At 33.3% G+C, this 23,604-nt stretch overlaps 1 protein-coding gene across 5 annotated transcripts in view; it reads right to left on the minus strand.

Annotated features, from left to right (window-relative positions):
- Positions 1-23,604, minus strand: part of NIPBL (NIPBL cohesin loading factor) — a 204,388-nt gene that overhangs the window by 22,324 nt on the left and 158,460 nt on the right. For all 5 annotated transcript variants that reach the window (XM_037128962.2, XM_053657314.1, XM_053657315.1 and 2 more), the window contains 11 exons: positions 22,969-23,112; positions 20,469-20,558; positions 18,911-19,125; positions 18,703-18,805; positions 18,343-18,441; positions 18,101-18,247; positions 15,827-15,961; positions 14,914-15,012; positions 13,783-13,836; positions 3,254-3,362; positions 1,674-1,810 (listed from right to left, as the gene is read on the minus strand). In XM_037128962.2, coding sequence (XP_036984857.2) covers positions 1,674-1,810; positions 3,254-3,362; positions 13,783-13,836; positions 14,914-15,012; positions 15,827-15,961; positions 18,101-18,247; positions 18,343-18,441; positions 18,703-18,805; positions 18,911-19,125; positions 20,469-20,558; positions 22,969-23,112 — 1,332 coding nt within the window. The remainder of the gene's footprint in view (positions 1-1,673; positions 1,811-3,253; positions 3,363-13,782; positions 13,837-14,913; positions 15,013-15,826; positions 15,962-18,100; positions 18,248-18,342; positions 18,442-18,702; positions 18,806-18,910; positions 19,126-20,468; positions 20,559-22,968; positions 23,113-23,604) is intronic.

Raw genomic sequence — 23,604 nt, forward strand, 5'->3', positions numbered from 1 at the left:
AACATCAATGTGTGGTTTCCTCTTGTGTGTCCCCTACTGGGGACCTGGCCTGCAACCCAGGCGTGTGCCCTGACTGGGAATCAAACTGGAGACCCTTTGCTTCACAGGTCCCTGCTCAATCCCTGAGCTAAACCAGCCAGGCCTGCTTTCCATGGTTTTAGTTAGCTGGGGTCAACTAACCCAAAAACATTAAATAGAAAATTCTAGAAACAAACAATACAAAAGTTTTAAATAGCATACTGTTCTAGTAGTGTGATGAAATCTTGTGCTGTCCTGCTCTATCCTGTCCAGGACATGGACTGTTCCTTTGTCCAGCATACACTTCCTGCCTGTGAGTCACTTAGTACACAACTTGATTAATCAAACTGACTCTCCCAGGATTGCCATGCTTGTGTTCAAGTAACCCTTATTTTACTTAGTAATGCCCTTAAAGTACAAGAGTAGTGATGCTGGCAATTCAGAAATGCCAAAGAAAGGCCATGAAGTGTTTCCTTTACATGGGAAGGTCAGTATGCCTAGGAAAAAGTACAATATGCATAGGGTTTGCTACTATCTGTGATTTCAGATATGTGTGTGTGTGTGTGTGTCTTGAAACATATCCTCTGCAAATACAGGGAACTACTTTACATAAAGCTTATATTTGTGTGTGTGTATATGTATTTGAATATATAAGCATAAAAACTTGTACAAAATGTTTTCAGAGTAAGCTTGCTTTCCAAAATATCGGTGTGCCGTGGGCAGGTAGCTCAGTTAGTTAACAGTGTCATCCCAATATGCTAAAGTTCCAGGTTCAATCCCCAGACAGGTCATATACAAGAACCAACCAATAAACATACAAATAGTGGAAACAATAAATTAATCTCTCTCCCTCCCTCTTTTTCCTCTCTAAAAATCAATACAAATTTTTAAAAAATGTTGGTGTAAATGAAGACTATTTGTACAAGTTACATTACAGTCCATACTCTAGAGGCGACTGGGAAGGATCCGCAGCCCAAAATGCCCTGACTGGATTTTGAACCAGCAAACTTCTGCTTTGCAGGACAACACCCAACCAACTGAGGCATACCAATCAGGGCAAAACTATTTATATTTTAAAGTTTTCAAAGTATTTAAAATTCGGTGTTTGAATAAGCCACTTTAACCATGCTGCCACATAAATTGCTGGAATATATTACTTAAGCAATGTTTTATTTAATTTTCACATTGGGTTTTAGGAAACCATATGTATAATATTAATTTAAAACAACAGCCTAATATTTCTGACATAACACTAGATTTTCCATATTCAATATACTATGTTACAAAAATAAATGTTTCAAGTATACTAAAACTGGCAAATGAAAAGCAAATTCAGAATCCAAAAGACAGTAAGTTTCTTAATGACAGGATTCTGCCTCTTTCCACCTTTGAGGTCTCAGCAATAGTTACAACATTTAGTAAGCATATACTATGGGTTTGGCTTGAGAAGCTTAAAGAAAAATGGTGCCTGAACTTTATTTACAATATATTGGAAAAATGTTTGTAGGTAACTTCCCACAGATATCAGAAAATCTGAGTACATGACACAGCTGCCCTGTCAGTGCAAATGCGAATAATACACATTAAGTTCTAAATTGAAAATACTCAGTACATGGTTTATAGTAGAAAGAAACACAGAACAGCTCTATACTTACACTACATTTAGTGGTAAGGTAAGGCTGCATAGTCATGGCATGTTTAACCATGAGCTGAGGTCTTATTTTGCTGAATAAGAACAAAGTGGTTATACAGGCTACCAATCTTCCAGAGTTCACACCTTTGTTGTCAGAGTCTAGAAAAACAAACAGGAAATAAGACACTAAAATATAACAAGGCAGTGAAAATTAAACTGTCTATTATTTAAATTATGAAATACCATCCCCTGAATAGATTCAATACATGCCTCAATATAAACTAATTAACATTTCTTATGATACTAGATTTCCTGCATTTCATTTTTGTCTTTATTATATATAGTAAGAATAAAGGAAAAAAGGCTGGCTACACTACAGAAGGCAAGTTTTTCCCTAAGGGGAGGAGGGTTGGTGTTAAAAAGTAGAATGGAAGTTGAGAAGTTTAGGGATGGACTTTGGAAATAAACATGGTATTGGTTATATCTAAAAAATGGATGAAAGTGAATATGGAAAAGAAAGTTAGCAAATGGGGACAAAACCAATTTCACTGAGGTGATACTGTGTTTAAAGATGCTGGAAAACTGAGATGCTGATGTAGAGGAATGTTAAAAGATGGAAGTGAGAAATTAAGTTGAATCAGTGCTACATTAGAAAGGAAAACTAAGTGCTGTTGCTAGTCAGGAGATAACAATGGTTCTTGCGTGGCTAATTAGTTTTTAGAGGAGTTTAGCAACTTTTTAATATTGACACAACAGTATCACCCTTTAAATCTAGAATAGGAAAAACAAGGAAATAAAAAGAAAAAGAGGTACACATGGAAAATTTTTAAAAATTAAAGAAAAAACTGCATCAAAATATAAAGGGTATCAACAATTTCCTTAGGTGCCATAAATGTACCTCTCTCTCTATAAGAGGCAACTGGCCCCCAATATCAGAGAATGACCGAGGCTGACTATTATTCCTCATTAATATAGATCAGGCAAATGGGAAGTAATGTTAGTCCTGTGTGCTTTAAGCAATACATATCAATTATGACTTTTATAGTTTTATATAATTATTTATGTTTTGGTTAAGAATTTCAGATTTGTCACTGATAACTGTGATAAATATAAAATATTAAGAACTTAAGGAATTTTTAATTATAAATATTAATAGCTTTCTAGCTCGGGCAAGATTAAGCACATTTTTATATAACAATTATAAATGATATTATGAATATACTACTAATCTTTTAAAAACAATTTTATAATAGTTAAAACAATTTCATTTTGAGAGAAAATTTTACAGGATTTATAAGATATCAAACAGTTTCTGGATAAGTGCAATTAGCTAAATATGTATTAGCCCCTGGATTTCCTTTTATTCCTGTTCAATATGACATCTAAAAGTACATGCTATTGAAAGCTATGTGAAAGAGATGAGGCCTATGTCAACTGTAACAATATAATCAAGGCTACAACATCAAACAAAAAACATTTTTCATTTAAGAGTGAAGTATTTTATTATTAGGCTAAGCAGAGCCAGAGGCAAAAATGAGAAATGTGCTCAAAATATTTTAAAATATATAATCAACTTAATGACCAATATATAAATCATCTTACCAGCTAGAGATTCCTCATATTTAAGAATGTGCTCAACTAGGTTATCAACAAGTTGAGTACAAGCTTTCTTCACAGGTTTATATGAGGAATCCTCTTCGGACTTCAACAACTACATATGTGTATATATATATATAAAAAAAAAAGATCCCAGTATAATTATTCATTCAACAACAACAACAACAACAACAATAATAATAATGCATTAAACGTGTTCATAAATAGTAAGCTTTTAAATTTATTAACAATTTAATACTAAATGCAAATTAATAATAAAAATAAAACATTCATAAAACATGCTTTAAAATAACTTATGAACCAATAATTTACAAATACTGTAAAAAAATTTTAGCATGAAGTACTTAAAGTGCTGTATGTAGGACCTGAGGTAGGATATGAGAGAGAGAAGAAAGGTGACCTTCTTTTAAGAGTATTACTCAATGCTAGCTGAATTATTTTAAAGAATCAGAATTTTATTCCTCATTATCCCAAGTCCTTTAATATCTTTAAAATTTTATTATGGTTTAATTACATGTTTTTATGTAATTATATCTGAATTACACCTTAAATCTTGGACTTATAAAACATAAAATTAGATTTCTCCTGTGTTATACTTTGTCAAATTATCAAAAAACAATGTTAGGAAAGTTAGAAAAATAGAGATAAGGAAAAGATAGATTTAACTGCAGCTAAACCATCCCCAAAATACCCCCTCCAAAACTCCAACCAATCCAATCTTTCATAATCATAGGTCAATGCAATGGGAAAGTCATCTGAGGCATGTTTTATTTTGTTAATAAAGATTAGCTGATACAATTCGGGGGATATTAAAGAAACCTAAATGTGCACTTAATTTCTAGAAGAGTTTCTTCAGTGATGGAAATGTTCTGTATCTGTACTGTCCAATATGGTTGCCTTGAACCAATTGCAACTACTTAACACTTGAAGTATGATTAGTATAACTTAGGAATTAAAATGAAATAAAAATATAAATTAACTTAAAAAAACACGTGGCTAGCTGGAAAACACACAAAATTTCACTACAAGATACATGGATGACTTAAATCAACTAACAGCAATCAGAATAACATAGCACATACATTGCCTCCACCTCAAACTTAAAGAAGTAAATCAAAAAAGAGGTCTTCAATTTACTCAGTTTCAACTCAGAACAGCAAATTTTCTTAGTCCTGCTCTGTAACTTAATTCCTTAAGTAGCTATTAAAATCACATGCTGGCCTGGTCTTTTTCAGGCAGGAGCATAAACAATCCCTGCATTCCTGTTTTTCCTTTTTCTTTTCCAAGACATCAAATATACACAAAAGTATTAATAATAAATTTTGGTTCATGACCCACCTTCAATACTGGTATGTACCCTTTTATGTGCTTGTAACAATACCAACTCAAGAACAGTATTTCTTAATAATTTATATTTACCAATGTGTTCCTCCTCTTATGCTATCTTCCTGTTTCACTTTCAAGGTAACCACTATGAAGAACGTTATCATTTCTCTGCTTTAAAACACAGTCTAAGCTATATACTAATTTATAGTCTTGCCTCATTTTCAAGGAATCATACTATATGTAGTCTTCTGCATCTTTGCCTTTTTTTCATTCAACATTATGTTATCAACTGTAACCCAGGCTGTTGCAGGTGACAATTTTCATTCAACATTATGTCACCAACTGTAATCCAGGCTGCCGCAGGTAACCATTTTCACCACTATGTAAAAAGCACTGTGTGCCTATATATGACTCACTTATTCATTCTTTTGGAGATAGGTTAATTATAATTTTAGTGGCATAATGCACACTCATTTATCTTCTGGCACACATATGCAAGAATGCTATTGAGTATAAATCTCATAGCAGAATTGCTGGGTCATAGGACATATGAATGTTCAATTTTATGAAATGATGCTATTTTTAAAAACTGGTTGTAATGTTTTCTCTATTAGTAGCAGTTTTTAAGAAATACTACTTAATCCATCTCTTCTCCATCATCTGACTTCGTGACTTTTGCCAGTCAAGTTAAATGTAAAACGTGGTCTTGATTTGTCTTTCCCCCATTACTAATGAGGCTAAACACCATATACACCGTGTGTCCTGCTTCCGCCACAAGATGACTATTTATGACTTTTATCCATTTTCCTACCAGGACTCTGGCCTTACATTGTTTTGTAGGTGAGGAGTGCTTTAAATCTTCTTACTAATCATCATTTCCCAATTACATTTATATATATCAAGTATCTTTCCTGTTTGTTTACTGGGCTTTCACTTTCTTTAAGATGTCTTTTTTTTTTTTTTTTTTAAGGATTTTATTTATTTATCTTTAGAGAGGAAGGGAAGGAGAGAAGGAGAGAAACATAAATGTGTGGTTGCCTCTCGTGAGTCCCCTGCTGGGAACCGGCCTGTAACCCAGGCATGTGCCCTGACTGGGAATCGAACCGCGATCGTGTGGTTCGCAGGCCCGTGCTCAATCCACTGAGCCATGCCAGCCAGGGCTAAGATGTCTTTTGATTCCTAAATGTTCTTCATATTAATGTAGTAAAATTTATGAATCTCTTTTTAAGATTAATGGCTTTTGTGACTCAAAATTCAAAAATATATTCAGATATTATTTTCCTCTAAAAGTTTTAAAGATTCTTTTTTAATCTACATGGTAAGGACTGTTGAGTTGAAGTGGGAATCAAAAAATTTCTTATAGATAACCAGCCCCATTTGCTGAATATCCTTTCCCCATAAACTGCAGTTCCGGTTTTGTTCATAGTAAGTATATTCTATATTTGTGAAGGATTACTCCTGAGCTCTCTATCCTCTTCCACTGGTCTATTTAAGACCATACAATCTTAAAATGAGCTTGGGAGTCTTTCCTCCTCTTGAATTTTGTAGAATACTTTGAGAAGGAAAGGTGTCAGCTCTTTAATACCACACAATCTTAATTATTATGTTAAAAAATAAGTCCTGCTGCTTGGTAAGCCAAACAGCACTCCTGCACTTTTCAAAAATAACACTTTTAGGTCTTTCCTTTTCCATACTCATTTTACAATCACCTTGACATATTTGGTGAATATTTTGTTTTGATTTTGATGAGATGTCTTTTAACATTCTCCCATTTAGTATAACTTTTGTACTTTGTCGAATACTAAGTTTCTAGAAGTTATAAAATGTCCTCTGAAATGATTACTTATTTCTTCAATGTCAAATCACACACACAGTCATGTTAAACCATAAGTAAACACATCTTATTTTTTATGCATTTCAAAGTAAATTACAGAGACCAATATACCAACCCTTTTCCCTTTTGAGATAAAATGTACATGAAATGTCTAAATCTTCAGTGCACATTTGTTCGGTTTTATTAAATGCATTCACCATTATAACTCAGACTCCAACCAACAAACAGTGGTTTCTTTAGTTTATCAGAATTATCTGGAGATACTATTAAAATATAGAATGATGGGCTCCACTGTCAGAGTCACTGATTAATGAAGTCTGGGGTAAAGCCTCAGAACTTGCATTTCTAACAAATCGCAGGTAATCTTGATAACTGTTGGAAACACTGATAGACTATTACCCTTAGAGCAAAACTCCCCTCATATTTCTTCCAAGTCAATCCCTGACCCCCTGCAACCACTCTTCTGACTTTTTCCAATACAGATTAGTCAGCCTCTCCTAAAACTTCATGTAAATGGAATTGGACTATGTACTATTCTGTGTAAGGCTTCCTTTACTCTGCATAAATGTTTTTATTCATCTATGTTGCTGTAGATATCAACGGTTTATTACTTTATGATGTGAAGTACTATTAACTGGATATATCAGTTTCAGGTTTTTTTATTTTTTTAAACCCATTTATAGGTTGATGGAAATGAAAAGTATGAATAGGAACTCAAAAAAAACCCCCCAAAACCCAGAATTATCTTCTGGAGGACAGATCCATTGTAGTACAGGTTTCCCCCACTAGGTGAGTGTTCTAGGAACCCATCTGTATCAGTGTATCCAGCTGGCGTTGTTGTGAGAAGACGAGTTTTGCTTCAGTGAATTTCTCTGGAAGACTCTTTCAATATGTTTGCCCATTTCATGATGGGTGATTTACAAGTGCACCTGCCCACAAAGCGCTGAATATTCAGCAGCTTTTGTCCAAAAACGGCATGACTCCCATGCTTCACCCTCCTTATTCACCCGGTCTCACACCAAGTGATTTTTTTGTTTGTTTCTCAGATGAGAAAAGTCCTCAAAGGGAAACATTTTGCCAATGTGGAAGAGATGAAACAAAAAACAGCAGAAGCACTAAAAGGCAACAAAATCGACAAGCTTAAAAAATGCTTTGAGCAGTGGAAAAGTTTCGATAGATGTATTGCATTAAGTGAAGAGTACTTTGAAGGTGACCGAGACTTAAACATGTAAGCACGAATACAATTTTTAATTAATAAATTCTGGTTTGGTGGGGGGGTTCCCCCTGGTATGACTATAAAATCAGGCAGGAAAAACCAAGCTGCTCCTTCCATACTTTGCTTACAATTCTCCTCAGCTAAATACATAATTTCATTACTGTACCTGAAGTTGTGTCCCACAAAACATTACAAGAACACAATTCAGCCAGTTCTTTGCCACTTTATAACAAGGACTGCTCTTTCTCTGTTGTCCAATAGCATCTTCCTGATTTCCATCTGAGACCTCATCAGAATGGCCTTGACCACCTACAGTCCTACCAACATTCTGTATATGATTATGTGTACACTCCAAGACAAAAGCTTTCTCTACAGCTCTCCTCTTTTCCTTCTAAGATCTCACCAGAACTGCTTTTAAATGTATTTCCACAATAATATAAACTTTTTCTAGTATGTGCCTCAAAATCTTCCAGTCTCTACTGTTTACCCAATTCCAAAGCCACTTCCACACTTTTATGTATTTGTTTCAGCAGAAACCCATTTCTTGGTATCGATTTCTGTCTTCGCTTAGGGTGATATAACAAATACCATATACTAGGTGTCTTTAAACAACACAAGTTTATTTCTCATAGTTTTGGAGGTTGGGAAGTCCTACATTGAGGTGTTACCATGGTTGCTTTCTGGAGAAGATACTCTTGCAGCCAGGTTGCAGGTGGTTATGTTCTTATTGTGTTCTCACATGGCTGACAGCAGAGAGTTATCTTTCCCATGTCTCTTCTTAGAAGAGTACTAAATTGATTCATGAGAGTTTTACCTTCACGACTTAATTTGCCCCCAAGGGTCCCATCTCCTAATACCATCACATTATTAGGTAGGCTTCAACATAGTCATTTTGAAGAGAAGCAAATATTCAATCCACAGCATTCTTTGAGGAATCCTCTTGATGAAGGGGTCCCACAGACTTCTGAAAATTCACACTGTTAATTCCTGCCCCCAGCCCCAACCTTCCCCAAAGGGACCTAAGAGCATTTTACTAGGTAAACTGTCCCTTAGGGAGAAGGAAATTATCAGACCTTTTAGGGATTACTGGACACTAGCTCTGAAAGGAAACTAATTCCAGGAGACCCAAACCATCACCATGTCCCACTAGAGCTGGGGCTTATGAAAATCAGGTGATCCAAAGGTAAAGTTCAGGTCAGGTCTGTTTTGCAGTGAGGCCATTGGTCCCAAACTCATCCTGTGGTTTTGTTCCCCAGTACTAAAATATGTAATTGGAATAAATGTAACTCCATATATGTACTCCATCCTTTCAGCAGAATGACAGAATCCCCAACTTGGCCTTTGATTTTCAGACACGGGCTATCGCAGTGGAAAAGGTCACGTGGAAGCCACTATGACTGCTCAAGCCATACTGTGTTACTGGAGAGACTGCTGAAACTACTGTTATCATCAAAGACTTGAAGGATGCACCTATGGCTTCACAGTGAGTTCCTTATGATCAGTTTACAGAGGAAGATAAGATGAGCCTGGTTTACAGAGGGTCCTGAACAATATGCAGATGCCTCTTAAAATCGGACAGCTGCAGCAATTCTGCCACTTTCTGGGACTTCCCTAAAGGACACAATGGTGAAGGGAAATCCTTCCACTGGGCAGTACTCTGAGCAGTACATCTGGTTGTTTACTTTCCTTGGAGAAGTGATCAGATATGTAATTATAAGCCAATTCATGGGCTGCGGCCAATGATTTGACTAGATGGTCAGGGACTAATAAAGAACAATAATGGAAAGAGGTATGTGGATACATATGTCCAAGTGGGTAAAAATGTGATGATATTCATTTTCCACTTGAATGTCATGAAAAGGTGAATTCGGCAGAGGAGGATTTTAATAATCAAGTGCACAGAATGACCCATTCTATAGATAACTTCTCTGAGGATATCAGTCTCTCTCTCCAGCCACTCCTTTCATCACCTAATGGGCTCCTGAACAAATTATTGATGGTGGCAGGCATGGAAGTTAAGCATGGGTGCAGCGAACTAGACTTCTATTTCATCAAGGCTGACCTGGCTATGGCCACTGCTGAATGTCCAATCTGCCAGCAGCAGAGATCAACACCAAGTCCCTGATATGAAACCACCCCTTGGTGATCAGTTAGCTACCTGCTGGCAGGCTGATCACATTAGACTGCTTCTGTCATAGAAGGAAAGCATTTTGTTCTTACTAGAATAGACATTTATTCTGGAAACAGATCTGCCTTCCTTACAAGTAATGCTTCTGCCAAACTCTCCACCTGTTATGTGTATGTATGTATTCACACACAAACAAAATTTTTAGTCAGTGAATTCTTTTGGTGCGTGTATGAATTTGAAGCTATTTCATGCAGTACCTGAAGTTTCCTTAGGAACCCACATTCCATAAATTGAGAATCAGCGATCTATAAGAAACCAACCCAAGATGAATAAAAATGAGAAATATCTGAAATTGGATGGAATGAAATGTGTGTGCATGAGCTCATGTAAAAATAGTAAGTAAGCTAATTATTTCTGACTCAATTACAGTAACTCCAGTCCATTTTCCATATCTTTCCTAGCTTCTCTTAAAACTTATGTATACATGTTGTTATAACTGCTGAGGGGTTATGTCTCTTTCATGCGTATTAAAGTATTTTGAGCTTTTGTTGTTATCTCATTGTCTCACAAAGTCACAATGCCACTAGTAAACTAATTTGTTGGCAGAAAATAAAGTAGGAAAGTGTAAAACAGGAAGGAAAAGTTGAATGGATAACTAAATAATAAAAGAGGACCAGAGAGACAAGATATAAAGAATATAAAAGTACTGCTTAGAGACTACAAATCCAGTTATCTCATTTCCGGTTCTAACTTGCCAATAATATACAAGAATATTATCTTAGATCCTTTTCAGAAATAAAATAACATTCCTGAAAACTACACTTAATTCTTAATTGTTTATTGCAATTAACAGATAAAACATGGTTATACAGCCTTCTAGAAATTACAATATCCCCTTTGGAATGGCTGACATAGTAAAGATGGTCATAAGAGTTTATAATATACTTATTTGATTTAGAAGGGTATTTATGCCAAATATACATGTAATAATCATGAAATGAAAGATGATTTATGAAGAGAGTCTAACATGTTATAGATTGAATAACAAAAGCAAACAACATGAAGGTGTCTGAAAACGCATCTTAAATTTTTTTAAAAAGCAACATACTGCTGCTACACACCACCAGAATGGCTAAAGTTAAAAAGACTAACAAGACCAAGTATTGATGAGGATGTGGAGCAACAGAAACATTGCTGATGTAAATGCAAATGGTTCAGCCACTTTGGAAAATCAGTTTTGACAGTTTCTCACTCACATCACGACCCAGCAATGGCACTCATAATTTACACAAGAGATATAAAAACATCCATCTACACAACTTGCACACAATTATGCATGGCAGCATTATTCATAACAGTCCAAACCAGAAACAACCCAAGAGTCCATAAATTTGTAAATTAATTATGATACTATTGATAGCACTTAGCAATAAAAAGAAATAAAATATTAATATACCAGCAACATTCTCCTCTTAATTAGAAGTCAAACACAAAATACTATAAGCTGTATGATTCCACTGAAATGAAATCCTCCAATATGGTTATAGTGACAAAAAATAGACCAGTGGCTTCCTAGGATTAGGGGATCAGAGGCATAAGGAAGGTTTTAAAGGTGATACATTCTATTACATCTTGATTGTGCTGTAGGTTGCATCTTTGTATATAATTACTAAAATTAGTGAAACTGTATATCTTCTGCATATAAATTGGGCCCCAATAAACTGTTTTATTAAATACTGTTTTATTACTAAAAGTACTGCTAAAAATTTTAAAATAAACAGAAAAAAATGGACTTCGATAGATAGTAAATTGCTGACATAATCAAATAAAGTTATTTCAAAATAGACTTCTAATGGTATATCTTTAGTGAGCTATAGATAAAAAATGCAAAAAATCTTAAGCTGTATCCAGAAATCTTCTTCTTTTTAAAAAACTTTCAAAGATTTTATTTATTTATTTTTAGAGAGAGGGGAAGGGAAAGAGAGAGAGAAACATCAATGTGTGGTTGCCTCTTGCATGCCCCCTACTGGGGACCTAGCCTGCAACCCAGGCATGTGCCCTGACTGGGAATCGAGCTGGCAACCCTTTGGTTTACAGCCCTGCACTCAATCCACTGAGCTACATCAGCCAGGGCCAGAAACCTTACTCTTAATACAGTAGGGCAAAGCAAATAAATGTTATGCTGATTTTCTTGGAAACCACAATTTTTAGCTTAAAGAATAAAATCAAAGAAAAATTTCATGATCTTAAATTTGAATTAAAAACAATATAAATTGATTTATTTTTCTCTTTCTAAAAAAATACATATTTTTAAAAGGCCCAAAGCTAAGATAACCCTTAGCAGCAAACATCCACAGCACTGAGATTATTCCTAATAAAGAGATTTAGGGCTTATGGGAAAAATGAATGATTTCAGGTTTGGTGCATATAATGTACAAGATAAGCATGAGGCATCTTGTAGAAGCAGAAGTTATTTCAGGTTACAAAAAGGTTGTATCAAAAGGATACATGACCAACTTAAAGGGACTAACAATGGGCAAAGATAGGAAAATCTGAGCCTCAAAAATAATTATGATTACAATAAATTAAAATATATAAAAAAACAAAAGAATCTTGTTAGTTCATATTGATTGTTAAAAATAAAAAACTGATCAGTCACCTTTGCAAGATAACAAAAGAGCTCATTATTCTGAAAACTGCTAAGTAATGGACTCATGCATTTCCCCTGTCTTTCCTGTATGAACTGTATTTCTCAGTAATAAATAACTAATCAGAATAAAATTCCTCTTTTAAGAAGAGTCTCAGCTAAATAATACGAAACAAATAAATTAGAATAAAATCAGTATTTTGCACCTTCTAATGGAAATAATTAATCTAGGTAATGATCATTTAAAACCAATCTGGAAAGACTGTAATATTTGCATCAGGTTGATAACACCTAAACTCAGAGATTACTGACAATGGGACAACCAAATATTATGTGCCTGTGATGTGATGCAGTAATATTCAGAAATCACCTATGAAGTGTGTCCTTGAGCCTTACTCTAAAAACTCAATTTCAATGATCACTAAGCCTCTAGATGTAAGAAGTTATGGGAAAAAATGGTGGATAGAGGAACAACTTAAATGACACCAGAAGGAAGAGATCTATGAAATCCAGAATATGGGTAGTTCTACAGAATAACATGTAAGTGGTATGAAAAAGGGAGGTGTGAGGGGTTGACTATTACAGATTATGAGACTTACCAAAACAACTGCAAACCAACTATACAAATATATTTTTGAGACAATCAGGGAAATGTAAAGAGTGACTAGGTATTAGATATTAGGGAATAATTTATTAATATTTATTTTGATATAAATAATAATGATATTGTTTTTTGATGTAATTTCTATTAGAGACATACTAATGTATTCATGAGTGAAATGATACAAAGTATGGGAATTGCTTTAAAAGTATTACAGCAAAAAAAAAATGATGGGAGAGGGATAAAGATAAAAGAAGACTGAACAAATTGCTGATAATTTCTGAAGCTGGATGATGGGTACTTCTATTTGAAAACCTCTGAATAAAAAAATTTATAGGGAAAAGAATATTTCTATTCATGAAATTTTAAAAGAACATGAAATGTGGTTTAAATCTACTACTATAGGAAGTTTTACATGTTTTAGAATATGCCAAATTATGCAAAGTTATATTTAGTGCAATCTGTACATCTATTTATACATCTCATGTCTATCACTTAGATTAAAGTGATAAGAAAAAATAATTATCTGGAAGAGAAGACAGAAGTTCAATGACTGATTTAGAAAACTTACAGTAATTCATTAACAGATTAAATAGGGGTATTAACCAAAAACATTCAGTCTAATGTATTGAAATAAACTGTCCCTACCAAAAAGCAAATACTTAAAAAAAATAACTGAAGAGGTTCTACTATACCACAGTCTACAAAGGACTTGTATTAAATTTCATGTTATTTGTTACCAGGAATCAAAACAATACTCACATTTTGAAGGAGTTGCTCAAACCAGTCATATCCAGTATCTCTGCATGCTGCAACCTATACGAAAAAATACAGTAAAACTATCAAAATTAGAAACTTATTCTGAATAAAAAATACTTTTTGTTACGGGTTAGCCTTAATTATATAAATGCCTCATCAATGCCCTCAATTAAAAAATTTATTTTTAAAGTAATGTTTTCAGTAAGCCAGTAACTGAGTAATGTTTAACAATTTTATTTTCAAAATACTTTCGAATACATTAATTAGTACAATGTATAAATATTAAATGGGGTATTACACTTTGACTAATAACTTGAATCACACATTCTCAGACATCCATAAGTTCTAAAACAAAAAAGTGTATGCTTTATATTTTCCTTCTAGATAACAAATCTAAAGACATCAGTGAAACAGAAATAATCATGTAACTGATAATATAAAATTTCTCGTGTTCAAAATATAAAAAGTATCATGCTGTTGAAAAATTTATAGCTTATTTGCAGAATTAAATATAATGAAACTAATCTTAATTTGTCCTGAAAAAGGTCAGAATTATTATTTTTTAAAAGTTTGTCCCGTAAAAAAAAAAGATTTTATTTATCTTTACAGGGGAAGGGAAGGGAAGGGAAGAGGGGAAGGGAAGGAGAAAGGAGAGAAACACCAATGTGTGGTTGCCTCGCATGCACCCCTTGCTGGGAAGAACTGGCCTGCAACCCAGGCATGTGCCCTGACTGGGAATCAAACCGCTTGGTTCACAGGCCTGTGCTCAATCCTCTGAGCTACACCAGCCAGGGATAGGTAGGAATTATTATCTCATTTTAGGCTGCCATACTTGGGTTTATTGTATCTACTCATCACCTACTTCTTTCCTTCTGAGGTTTTAAATCATTAGAAGAATGTGAAGAATTTCAATATTGGTGCTTAAATCAATGAATGCCAAAAAATGGGGCTATGTAGAAACACCAACCTCATCTTATTTGCATCCCTTGAGTATCTCCATAAACATAAAAAAAGAGTAGTACAAAATGTCAATGTTAATCAAATCTCTCATTACTGCCCTTCCTTCATAAAATGGGGTAGACCACAATTAGTTTTGTACCCACAGGGACCATTCCCTTGTTGCGTCCTTCTTACCACATCAGTGATATTTAAAATTTTCCTTGTCATTGCTTCTTTGTCACTGTGTGGAGTTGGAGTAAACCAGAGTTTTTGGAATGTTTCATTTACTAATTTCTAGAAGGAAAAAAATCAAACTAAGTATAACAAACATGACAGTTCTCAACCTCAAATTCTTATTAAAGCCTAACAAAAGGCTATAAATAACTATCAAAACAACTACTGAGAATTTTTGGTGAGAAGTTTTCAGTTTTAAAAAAATTACCAAATCACCAATTTATTAAAATTATAATTATTTTTTATTTGGTAAATATTTTATATGGGTGACACTATGCCTGGCCTAGAACTTCTGCTTAGTATATACCTGAATATTTTTGATCAAACTAAAAAACATTTTTACTACTTTTGCAGAAGTTACTTAGAAAAACACACAAATATTCAGACAATAGTATAACATGTAAATTTACTAGTAAACTGAGGATTAAAATTTCAAACAAACTACTAATTAAGAAAACCACACCATGTGCAAATCAAAATAACTTTAATTTGATAGTAAATTTCCTATATATAATGCAACCCCTACAATGACATTAAATATTATAAGTGCTGAATTTGTTGGGAAAAATCAGATATTATTAATACAAGATCTAGAAATAAATATGCATCAAAGTAAAGTCTTTTCTTGAATTTATAATCTAAAAATATTGTAAATTTTTATATACAGGGCTGTGCAAAAGTAGATTTACAGTTGTATGTGAAATGCAGTTTATTCTTGTGTTATTTACTAATTATTGCATTATTTTCTATACAAATGTAAACCTACTTTTATCAACCATTATATATTTAAATCAACAAAATCTAGATATAATAAACATCTGATTTAAAATACTAATGAAAAAAGAATTTTAAAGTACTCAATGTTTTATCTTACCTTAATGCCCTCTTCATCATTAACTCTGCGAATCATTTTTACACACATTTCTGTAATTTTTGGAAATGTTGGTTGTTCAATACAGATGTCTCTTAGAATCTTTATTACTCTTTTCCTGACACTAATACCAGTATCCTAAAAACAGAAAGATACTTTTAAATGTCAAAAAATATCAGTATATCTCGGTGTATGAAATTTGATAAAATTAAATTAGAAAATACTAACAAGCAGTATAGTCACTATATATTAACATGATAAGCATGGTCTATATATTTCTTCTTTATAAGCTTTCTTATTGATGTTACTATAAATACAGGTTATTTTATTATCTTGTCATTGTTGTAAAATACAATATCCAATACATGAAAAAATACTAACTAGCACTGAACACAATACTAGAGTATAAACTTGCTAATATTAAATGGGGTAACTGACATGAAGCTTTTAGAATAGTGCCTGGCATTCAAACAGCATATGAAACACTCTAACAAAAATGTCTAACCTAAGTCTAATCAAACCATTGTTACTATCTTATGGTTTATAGAAAATATAAGAAACAAAAGAACTAATTACATAAAACAATGAGGAATAATAAGACCAACCTGGTCAATGTCAGAGGAAGTGTGTAAAAAGAGTTAGAGAATACCCTTTTTATTTTATTTTTAAAAAGATTTTATTTATTTATTTGTTTGTTTGTTTGTTTATTGACAGAGGGAAAGGATGGGAGGGAGAGAAACAGCAACACGTGGTTGCCTCTCCTGTACTCCACACCGGGGATCTGGCCTGCAACCCAGGCATGTGCACTGACTGGGAATTAAACCAGCGACCCTTTGGTTCACAGGCCTGTGCTCAATCCACTGAGCCAGGGCAGTATACCCTAAATTTTAAAACATGACCAGCAAAAGCAAGATCTTGATTAGATTGAAAATAAGCTGAAAGAGAAATTTTTGTGAAATTTTGGGAAAATTGAAGAATTTGAATATGAACTGATTATTAGATATTTTGGTTGAGTGAGATATTAGGTAAGGGCAGTAATCTTGTTTTTTGAAGACTTCAGTTGAAATATGTAAGAGAAGCAGCAAAATGTTTTAATTTAAACTAAGTTAGCAAAAAATATAGATGACATATAGTGGTGGATACATGGGTGTTCACTATACTATTTCTATCTTTATAAATTTTCATAATTACAAGAGTTTTTAAAATAAATAAAAAACACCAAACACAAATTGTACAATGTGTTTCCATTATACAGTTTAGCAATTGTGAAAATATTGTATGGTATATTGCTAGGGCATATGCTATCAGAGTTAATTAGCTTTGAGAATCCTGTTGATTATTACCCTTCACTCTTGAAAAGATGGAAGCACTAAAAACATAAAAAAATTCTTCCACTCTTTCCTTAAATTCTTTGTTTCAAACAAGTCTTTACGTTAGTTGAAGCTGAAATTATCTATAACTCTCAATCACAGTATTCTGATACTAGTCTAAAGGTAATAAACTCCTGTGCCTAATACGTCTCTGTGAGTTACAGAAGTCAAAATGCCTGCAGTGGGTGGTGTGTAGATTCCAGAGTTATCTAGTAATGCCAATGTCTCCTTTTATATTCCAGGAAAATGCTTCATGGCCAGAGAAATCCATGACATACAAGAAAATTAAGTATCTTATAGAACAATATTTCTTAAGTTTGCAAATGACTTTCTGAAGATACAAATGACTTTCTGGTTTAACTTGCTTGTAATTCAGCTCTAAGGAATCATGCCGATACACATAAAGAATTGAAAAATATTATTAGGTATCTAAGTTCTGTACTTAGCTCTTGCTGAAATAATTTGTTTATACTTAACTATGCCATATAGTTCCTACTGTTTACTCATTATAAACTGACATAGTCAAAAGCAAATACTAACTAAAAACAGGAATCCAAATTTCACCAATGATTTGTTTTACAGTATTGAGCAGTCCTTTTTTTAAATCCTCATTCAAGGACACACTTAGAGAGAGGAAGAGGGGGAAAAAGAAACACTGACTGGTTGCCTCCCGTGCATGCCCCGACTGGGGATGGAACCCCCAACCTAGATACATGGCCTGACTGGGAACTGAACCCACAACCTTTTGGTGTATGGGATGACGGTCCAACCTGGCCAGGGCAAAGTATGTCCTTCTTTAGAAAGCTGCTATAGTTCACAGATTAGGAAATATAAATATAAATGTACAGTTCACAGATTGTACTAAGAAAACAAAATTACGAATCATAATAAAAATAAAAAAACAAACCAATATTCTTTCAATCAGCATATCATAATACTGCTCAGCAAGCTGAGGTCGACAAAGGACAAATCGACCTAGTAATTCTACTGCTGCTTCTCGGACACTAGTGGAGTTATCCATTAATCGCCCATGGACTCCACGCTGCATATCAAGCTAAAGAAAAATAAAGAAGATATAATTGACACTTAGAGATAATATTTTAATTTGAATAGAAAGCTCAAAAAAAAATCATCTGTGCTCCTCTTTACCCTTGCTAGGATACTGGGGTCTACAGCAACAACCTCAGATAAACACTTCATGGCTTTTGTTCGAACGGCAATTGCATTTTCACCAAGAACTCGAAGGATCTGCCAAGCAAACATTGATATATTCATAAATTTTAGAGCATATAATTTCAAACAAAATATAGCATGCAAACAAGCAAAAGAATAAAAATAAATATATTTACCTCCCTTTAAGTTTTTTTATAAGTGAGTTAAATACCTATTGTGAACATTGAAACAAATGCTACTTTCATGATCTTTATCTTTTCTCAATAATGAAACATCGTGTACTACCTAGTATCCAGAATTAGAAAAGTCAGTATAAGGAATTCTGGTCCAGTTTACCTGTGTCAAATAAATATCAAAGCTCTGGGCAAACGGCCTCATAGAGGCCAAGTATCGAACAATCAAACAAGCATCATCATAGTCCACAGTATCAGAGTTCATCCTGCAACAACAAGTCATTAAATTTTTATTTATTCTTTTGTAAAGTAGGTAAATAGATTTCAAAGAGAGAACTAAGAGAGTAAAGATGGATCTCTATGGATCTTACTTTAATGTGCTGAACTGAGAAGGCGTGGTTTTGATAATGCTTCTAAGAAACTTTTTCCGGTTTTCAGCTCGATGCATAATTTGACCAGTTGTCTCAACTTCCTTTGCGTGATGTGTTCCATCAGATGATTCCTCATCTTTTTGTGATTTCATTGCTTTTTCTGTTTCCAGAGTTGTGTCACGGAACCACTGGGCTATATAGAATTTACGAGAAAACTGAAAAGAAATAAGACACGAGTTTGATGAAATTAGTATACAATCAGGAATACAAACATTAAGGTTTATTTTAAAACAACTTCCATCAGCTAAAACCAGATTTTAAGGGAAGTGGAATGTTTAGAATATCTAAATAATAAAAAATATTATTTTACTTTGTCCCAATATAATAATGTCAAAAGATAATTTGATAAACACAACTATATAAAATCTAAGATACTACTGTAGATGACTTAACTAAGGACAGTATCACATGAGTCAGTAAAATTAGATAGCTAATGAGTCAACTAGAAGAGTTTAGAACAAATGGATGAAATGCCAAAGGTAGAAGTCTCTAGTTATTCTCCAAATCTTCACTTCAAGAAATACACAATTATTATTGAAATATTTTAATGCTGAGTCATACTTATAATTTGTTCATTTCGATAATGATTGAAAACCTTCAGCAGTTGGCTAAATAGCTTGGTAATCTCCAATCTCTTTAGACTGTATATACCCCATTATTTAGAAAAGAAATAATGGTGTGGGGATTGCCTTGAGGCAGTAGGGGATGCTGTGTGGAGAGGGGCAAAGGGGGAAAAATTGGGACAACTATAAGAGCATAATCAGTAAAATACAATTAAAAAACTAAAAAGTATCCCAACATATGCACACTGTTTCCTAATATAGTTTATAAATTTTACATAGGAACCCTGTAACTGAGTTGGTTAGAGTGCTGTCCAGACACACCAAGGTTGAGAGTTTGATCCCTGGGCAGGACACATACAAGAATCAACCAATAAATGCATAAATAAGTAGAACAATGAACTGATGTTTCTCTCTCTTGCCACCCCCTTCCTCCTTTCCTCTCTAAAATCAATCAATTAAAAAAATTTACATAGGAACCCATTACACTAATATTTTTGATGTTTACTATAACATACACAAAAATAGATTTAAAAATCATATTAAAAATAAACACACATCTACAATTCTAATAGTTCCTTTTTATATGCTAACACATTACCTCTTGTACCACCTAAGCCAGGCTCCCTGCAAGGATCAATGATCTAGCCTAGTTTTAAAGATAACCTATGGAAAGACTTCCAAATGTTTCTCATGCCACACAATTTTAGTACACTATAATATCTGCACCAGAATTTCATAAAGACATATCAATCAACACCATTATTTTCTGTTTGGATTATCAACTATTCTTTTGTTTCAAAAACTGATATTCTAAAAAATCTTCCTCTTCATGATACAATTTCCTATCAGACCCAATTTGAATAAACATGATATTTCAACCCCCCCAAACAACAACAACAACAACAAAAACAAAACCCAAAACAAAAAAATCGTACTACTAATGAAGGATCAGTCTCAGTGTTTTCATCCAAGTAGTCAAGCAATGCTTTTTGCAATTGTTGGATTTCATCTTCTCCTCCAGAAACCTATAAAATAAGCCAAGAACAAATAAAATTATTAATGTACTTTAATAAATTCTTTAGTCGTAACCACAAATCTGAGGAAAATGAACGAATGATAAAAATGAAAATATAAGTATAGCAACTAAATGAAGTAACTGAAAAATACAATTTTTGAAAAATATATCGACAGCTGAGGCTGTCCTTTATTTCTATAAACTACGTGTTATCTTTTCTTTCACAGAGCTCATAAGTATCTGACAAGAATTATCAGGACAATGTTTTTAATCTTCAGAGGCACAAAGGTCCTGGCACTATTGTTCTGTTTGGGAAAAGATAACTCCAAACTTTTAATCTAGTAGATGGAAACTGTTATTATCTGTATTATTATGTGTTATGGGTTTCTTTGGGATATTATTTTAAAAATATTCTGGAAGGGGAAATTTTTATCTGTAATTAATATAAAAATAGTACTTTAGTTCACATGGGATATTAAATACACAGTGGTTGGTCGAGCTTTATATTTAGGTCCTGTCAAGAATAATACAGAGAAGATATAAACTGTGAATTGACATTCATGTCTCCAGCTTAAACTGTTGATTTGGCCAAGTGCAATGACAAATACATGGTTTAAAACATATACAAGCAGAAAACAAAGATAAGAATAACCCATGTTCTAGAAGAATGGTAAAATGAATATATTCAGAAATTCATCATAGCACTGTGAACCAGTACACTGTAAACTTTCAAAAGCAATTTGGATGTATGTCAAGAGGCATAAAAATATGAATGACTCCTGCTCTCTAGTTTTATAGTGTACTATCTACCTGGCCATGTGACAAATAATAGGTCCCAGGTCCACTCTAAGAAATAATGAAAGTCACCTAAGTACCTAGATCTTGGTTTCTAAATTACCATTTTCTAATTAAAGGGACCAACAGTACTTGGAGAAATGGCTGACTCCAGGGCTGCAGAAAGTAAGTAAAGGATAAGCCTGATACTTCTCACTGTGTCACAAAGAAAATTCTCAAAGGAAGATAGGAATATATCAAAAAGATACAAAAGCCAATTTAAAGGTACTCTCACTGGTCAAATCCTAGACAGTTTGAGCATTAAAATAATGATAGCAACAAATTATAACCTATTAAAAAGAAATGACAGTATTGTACTAATAGTAATGTCTTAGTTTTGACAATTATACTGTGGATATTTAAGTGAAAGTTCTTGTTTTTAAAAAATATATATCAAGTAATGATTCTCAAACTTCAGCATTCATTAGAAACACAAGAAAAATATGTTAAACCAAAGATTGCTGGACCCCACCCCTAGAGTTTCAGAATCAGTAGGTCCAAGAAGAGTCCTAAGAATTTGCATTTTAACAAGTTCCTAGGTGATGGTAATGTTGGCACTACCTGTTTAAGGAATCACACCTACAGATATACATAAAGGTATATTTTGAAAAAGAAACATAAAGCAAATATGTCAACAAGTAAGAAATTTAGGTAAAAAGTTTATGGAATCTCTTCATACTAATCTTAAAACTTTTCTGGTTAAGTTTAAAATTATTTTGAAATATAAAGTATAATGAAAATTATCAGAGGTATTTTTTAATGGCCAGCATAGACAAAGTCATGAACAATTAAAAAAAAAAAAGAGTAGAAAAAATAAAAATGGTTGTATGTGGTTGGATTAGAGATCTACCTACCAATTTTCTTAAGTAACATGGTACTACTACCACCTCATCCATACTTAAAAAAGAGTAAGTGCTGCAAGAAACCACCTTTTTTGCCCACAAACATGAAAGCTCTCTCATGTAATAAAATCAAATGAAGTCCTTGCCCTGTCTGGTGTGAATTAGTGGACTGAGCATTAGCCCCTGAACTGAAAAGCTGCCAGTTCACTTCCCCAGTCAGGGCAAATGCCTGGGTTGCAGGCCAGGTTTCTGGTTGGGGGCATGCAAGAGGAAACCAATTGATACTTCTCTCCCACACAGTGCTTCTCTCCCTTTCCCTCTCTCTAAAAATAAATAAATAAAATCTTTAGTATGAAAAAGAAATCAAAAGAAGTCCTCCTCACTCTTCCCCAATATAAAAAGATACACACCATTCAAAGGTACAAAACAATTTGAGTGTGAAAAATCAGTATCACAGTAAACTAAAGATTTAAATGAAACATGTTAAACCAAAAGGAAAATAGCATCATATACCTGTAACAATGGTTTGTAAAAAGAAAGCAAACTAAAGATTTATGTAAATCATTTAAATGTTCGTGGTAGACATATTTCACCCTAAATGTCAACTTTCTCTACTAGTAGGGCTTTTGAAAAGCCCATTTTTAGAGATAGATTTTGAATCTAACAAAGCATGCAAAATGACATACCTAAAGAAAGTACTTAAATATTATTTATCTCCATAATTTTAATCCTTTATCTGAATACCTGTTTTAAAATTCTCTCTATAGACCCTTGATCCATTTTGCTTGTGACTGCATCTTTCCTCAAGCGGGCAGCAACAGTTCCAAGGTAATCAAGAGATGCCACTCTTAAAGCCATTTCTGTTGATTTGTTACTGAACTGATGAACCTAGACACCAAAATAAAGCAAATTTTGGTATAATTTAATCAGTTTATAATTGTATTTTCTATAACAATTTAGTATATATATTCAAAATCTATGCCATATCATCTGAAATAGAAAAATTTTCTTGTGATATTGTTCCACAATGTAATTGTCTTGTGAGTTTCTGCATTATGAACATTTTCATAAAAAATAATTATAGCTTAAACCTAAGAACATAGTCACTTTCTTTAAATAAAGGCTCAGCTGTTAATTCGTAAAAAATGGGATTTCTTAGGCTGGAATTCTGATGCCTATAACATTACTTTGGTTCTAGAATACTATTATTTTCCAGTTCACAGAAAATAAAGTCCCAACAGCTTTGTAAAAATTTGTATTGCACAAGTCCAAATATAGTTTAAAAGTTTAAAAAAAAATCTGAATTTTTTTGCATTTCCCTACTGTTACATGAGGACTAAAAGGTGTCATGTCTTTAGAAATACTCTAAAAAATTACAGT

The sequence above is a fragment of the Artibeus jamaicensis genome, unplaced genomic scaffold (genome assembly GCF_021234435.1).
Source record: "Artibeus jamaicensis isolate MK-2021 breed Jamaican fruit bat unplaced genomic scaffold, CSHL_Jam_final scaffold_369, whole genome shotgun sequence".
Lineage (NCBI taxonomy): Eukaryota > Metazoa > Chordata > Mammalia > Chiroptera > Phyllostomidae > Artibeus > Artibeus jamaicensis.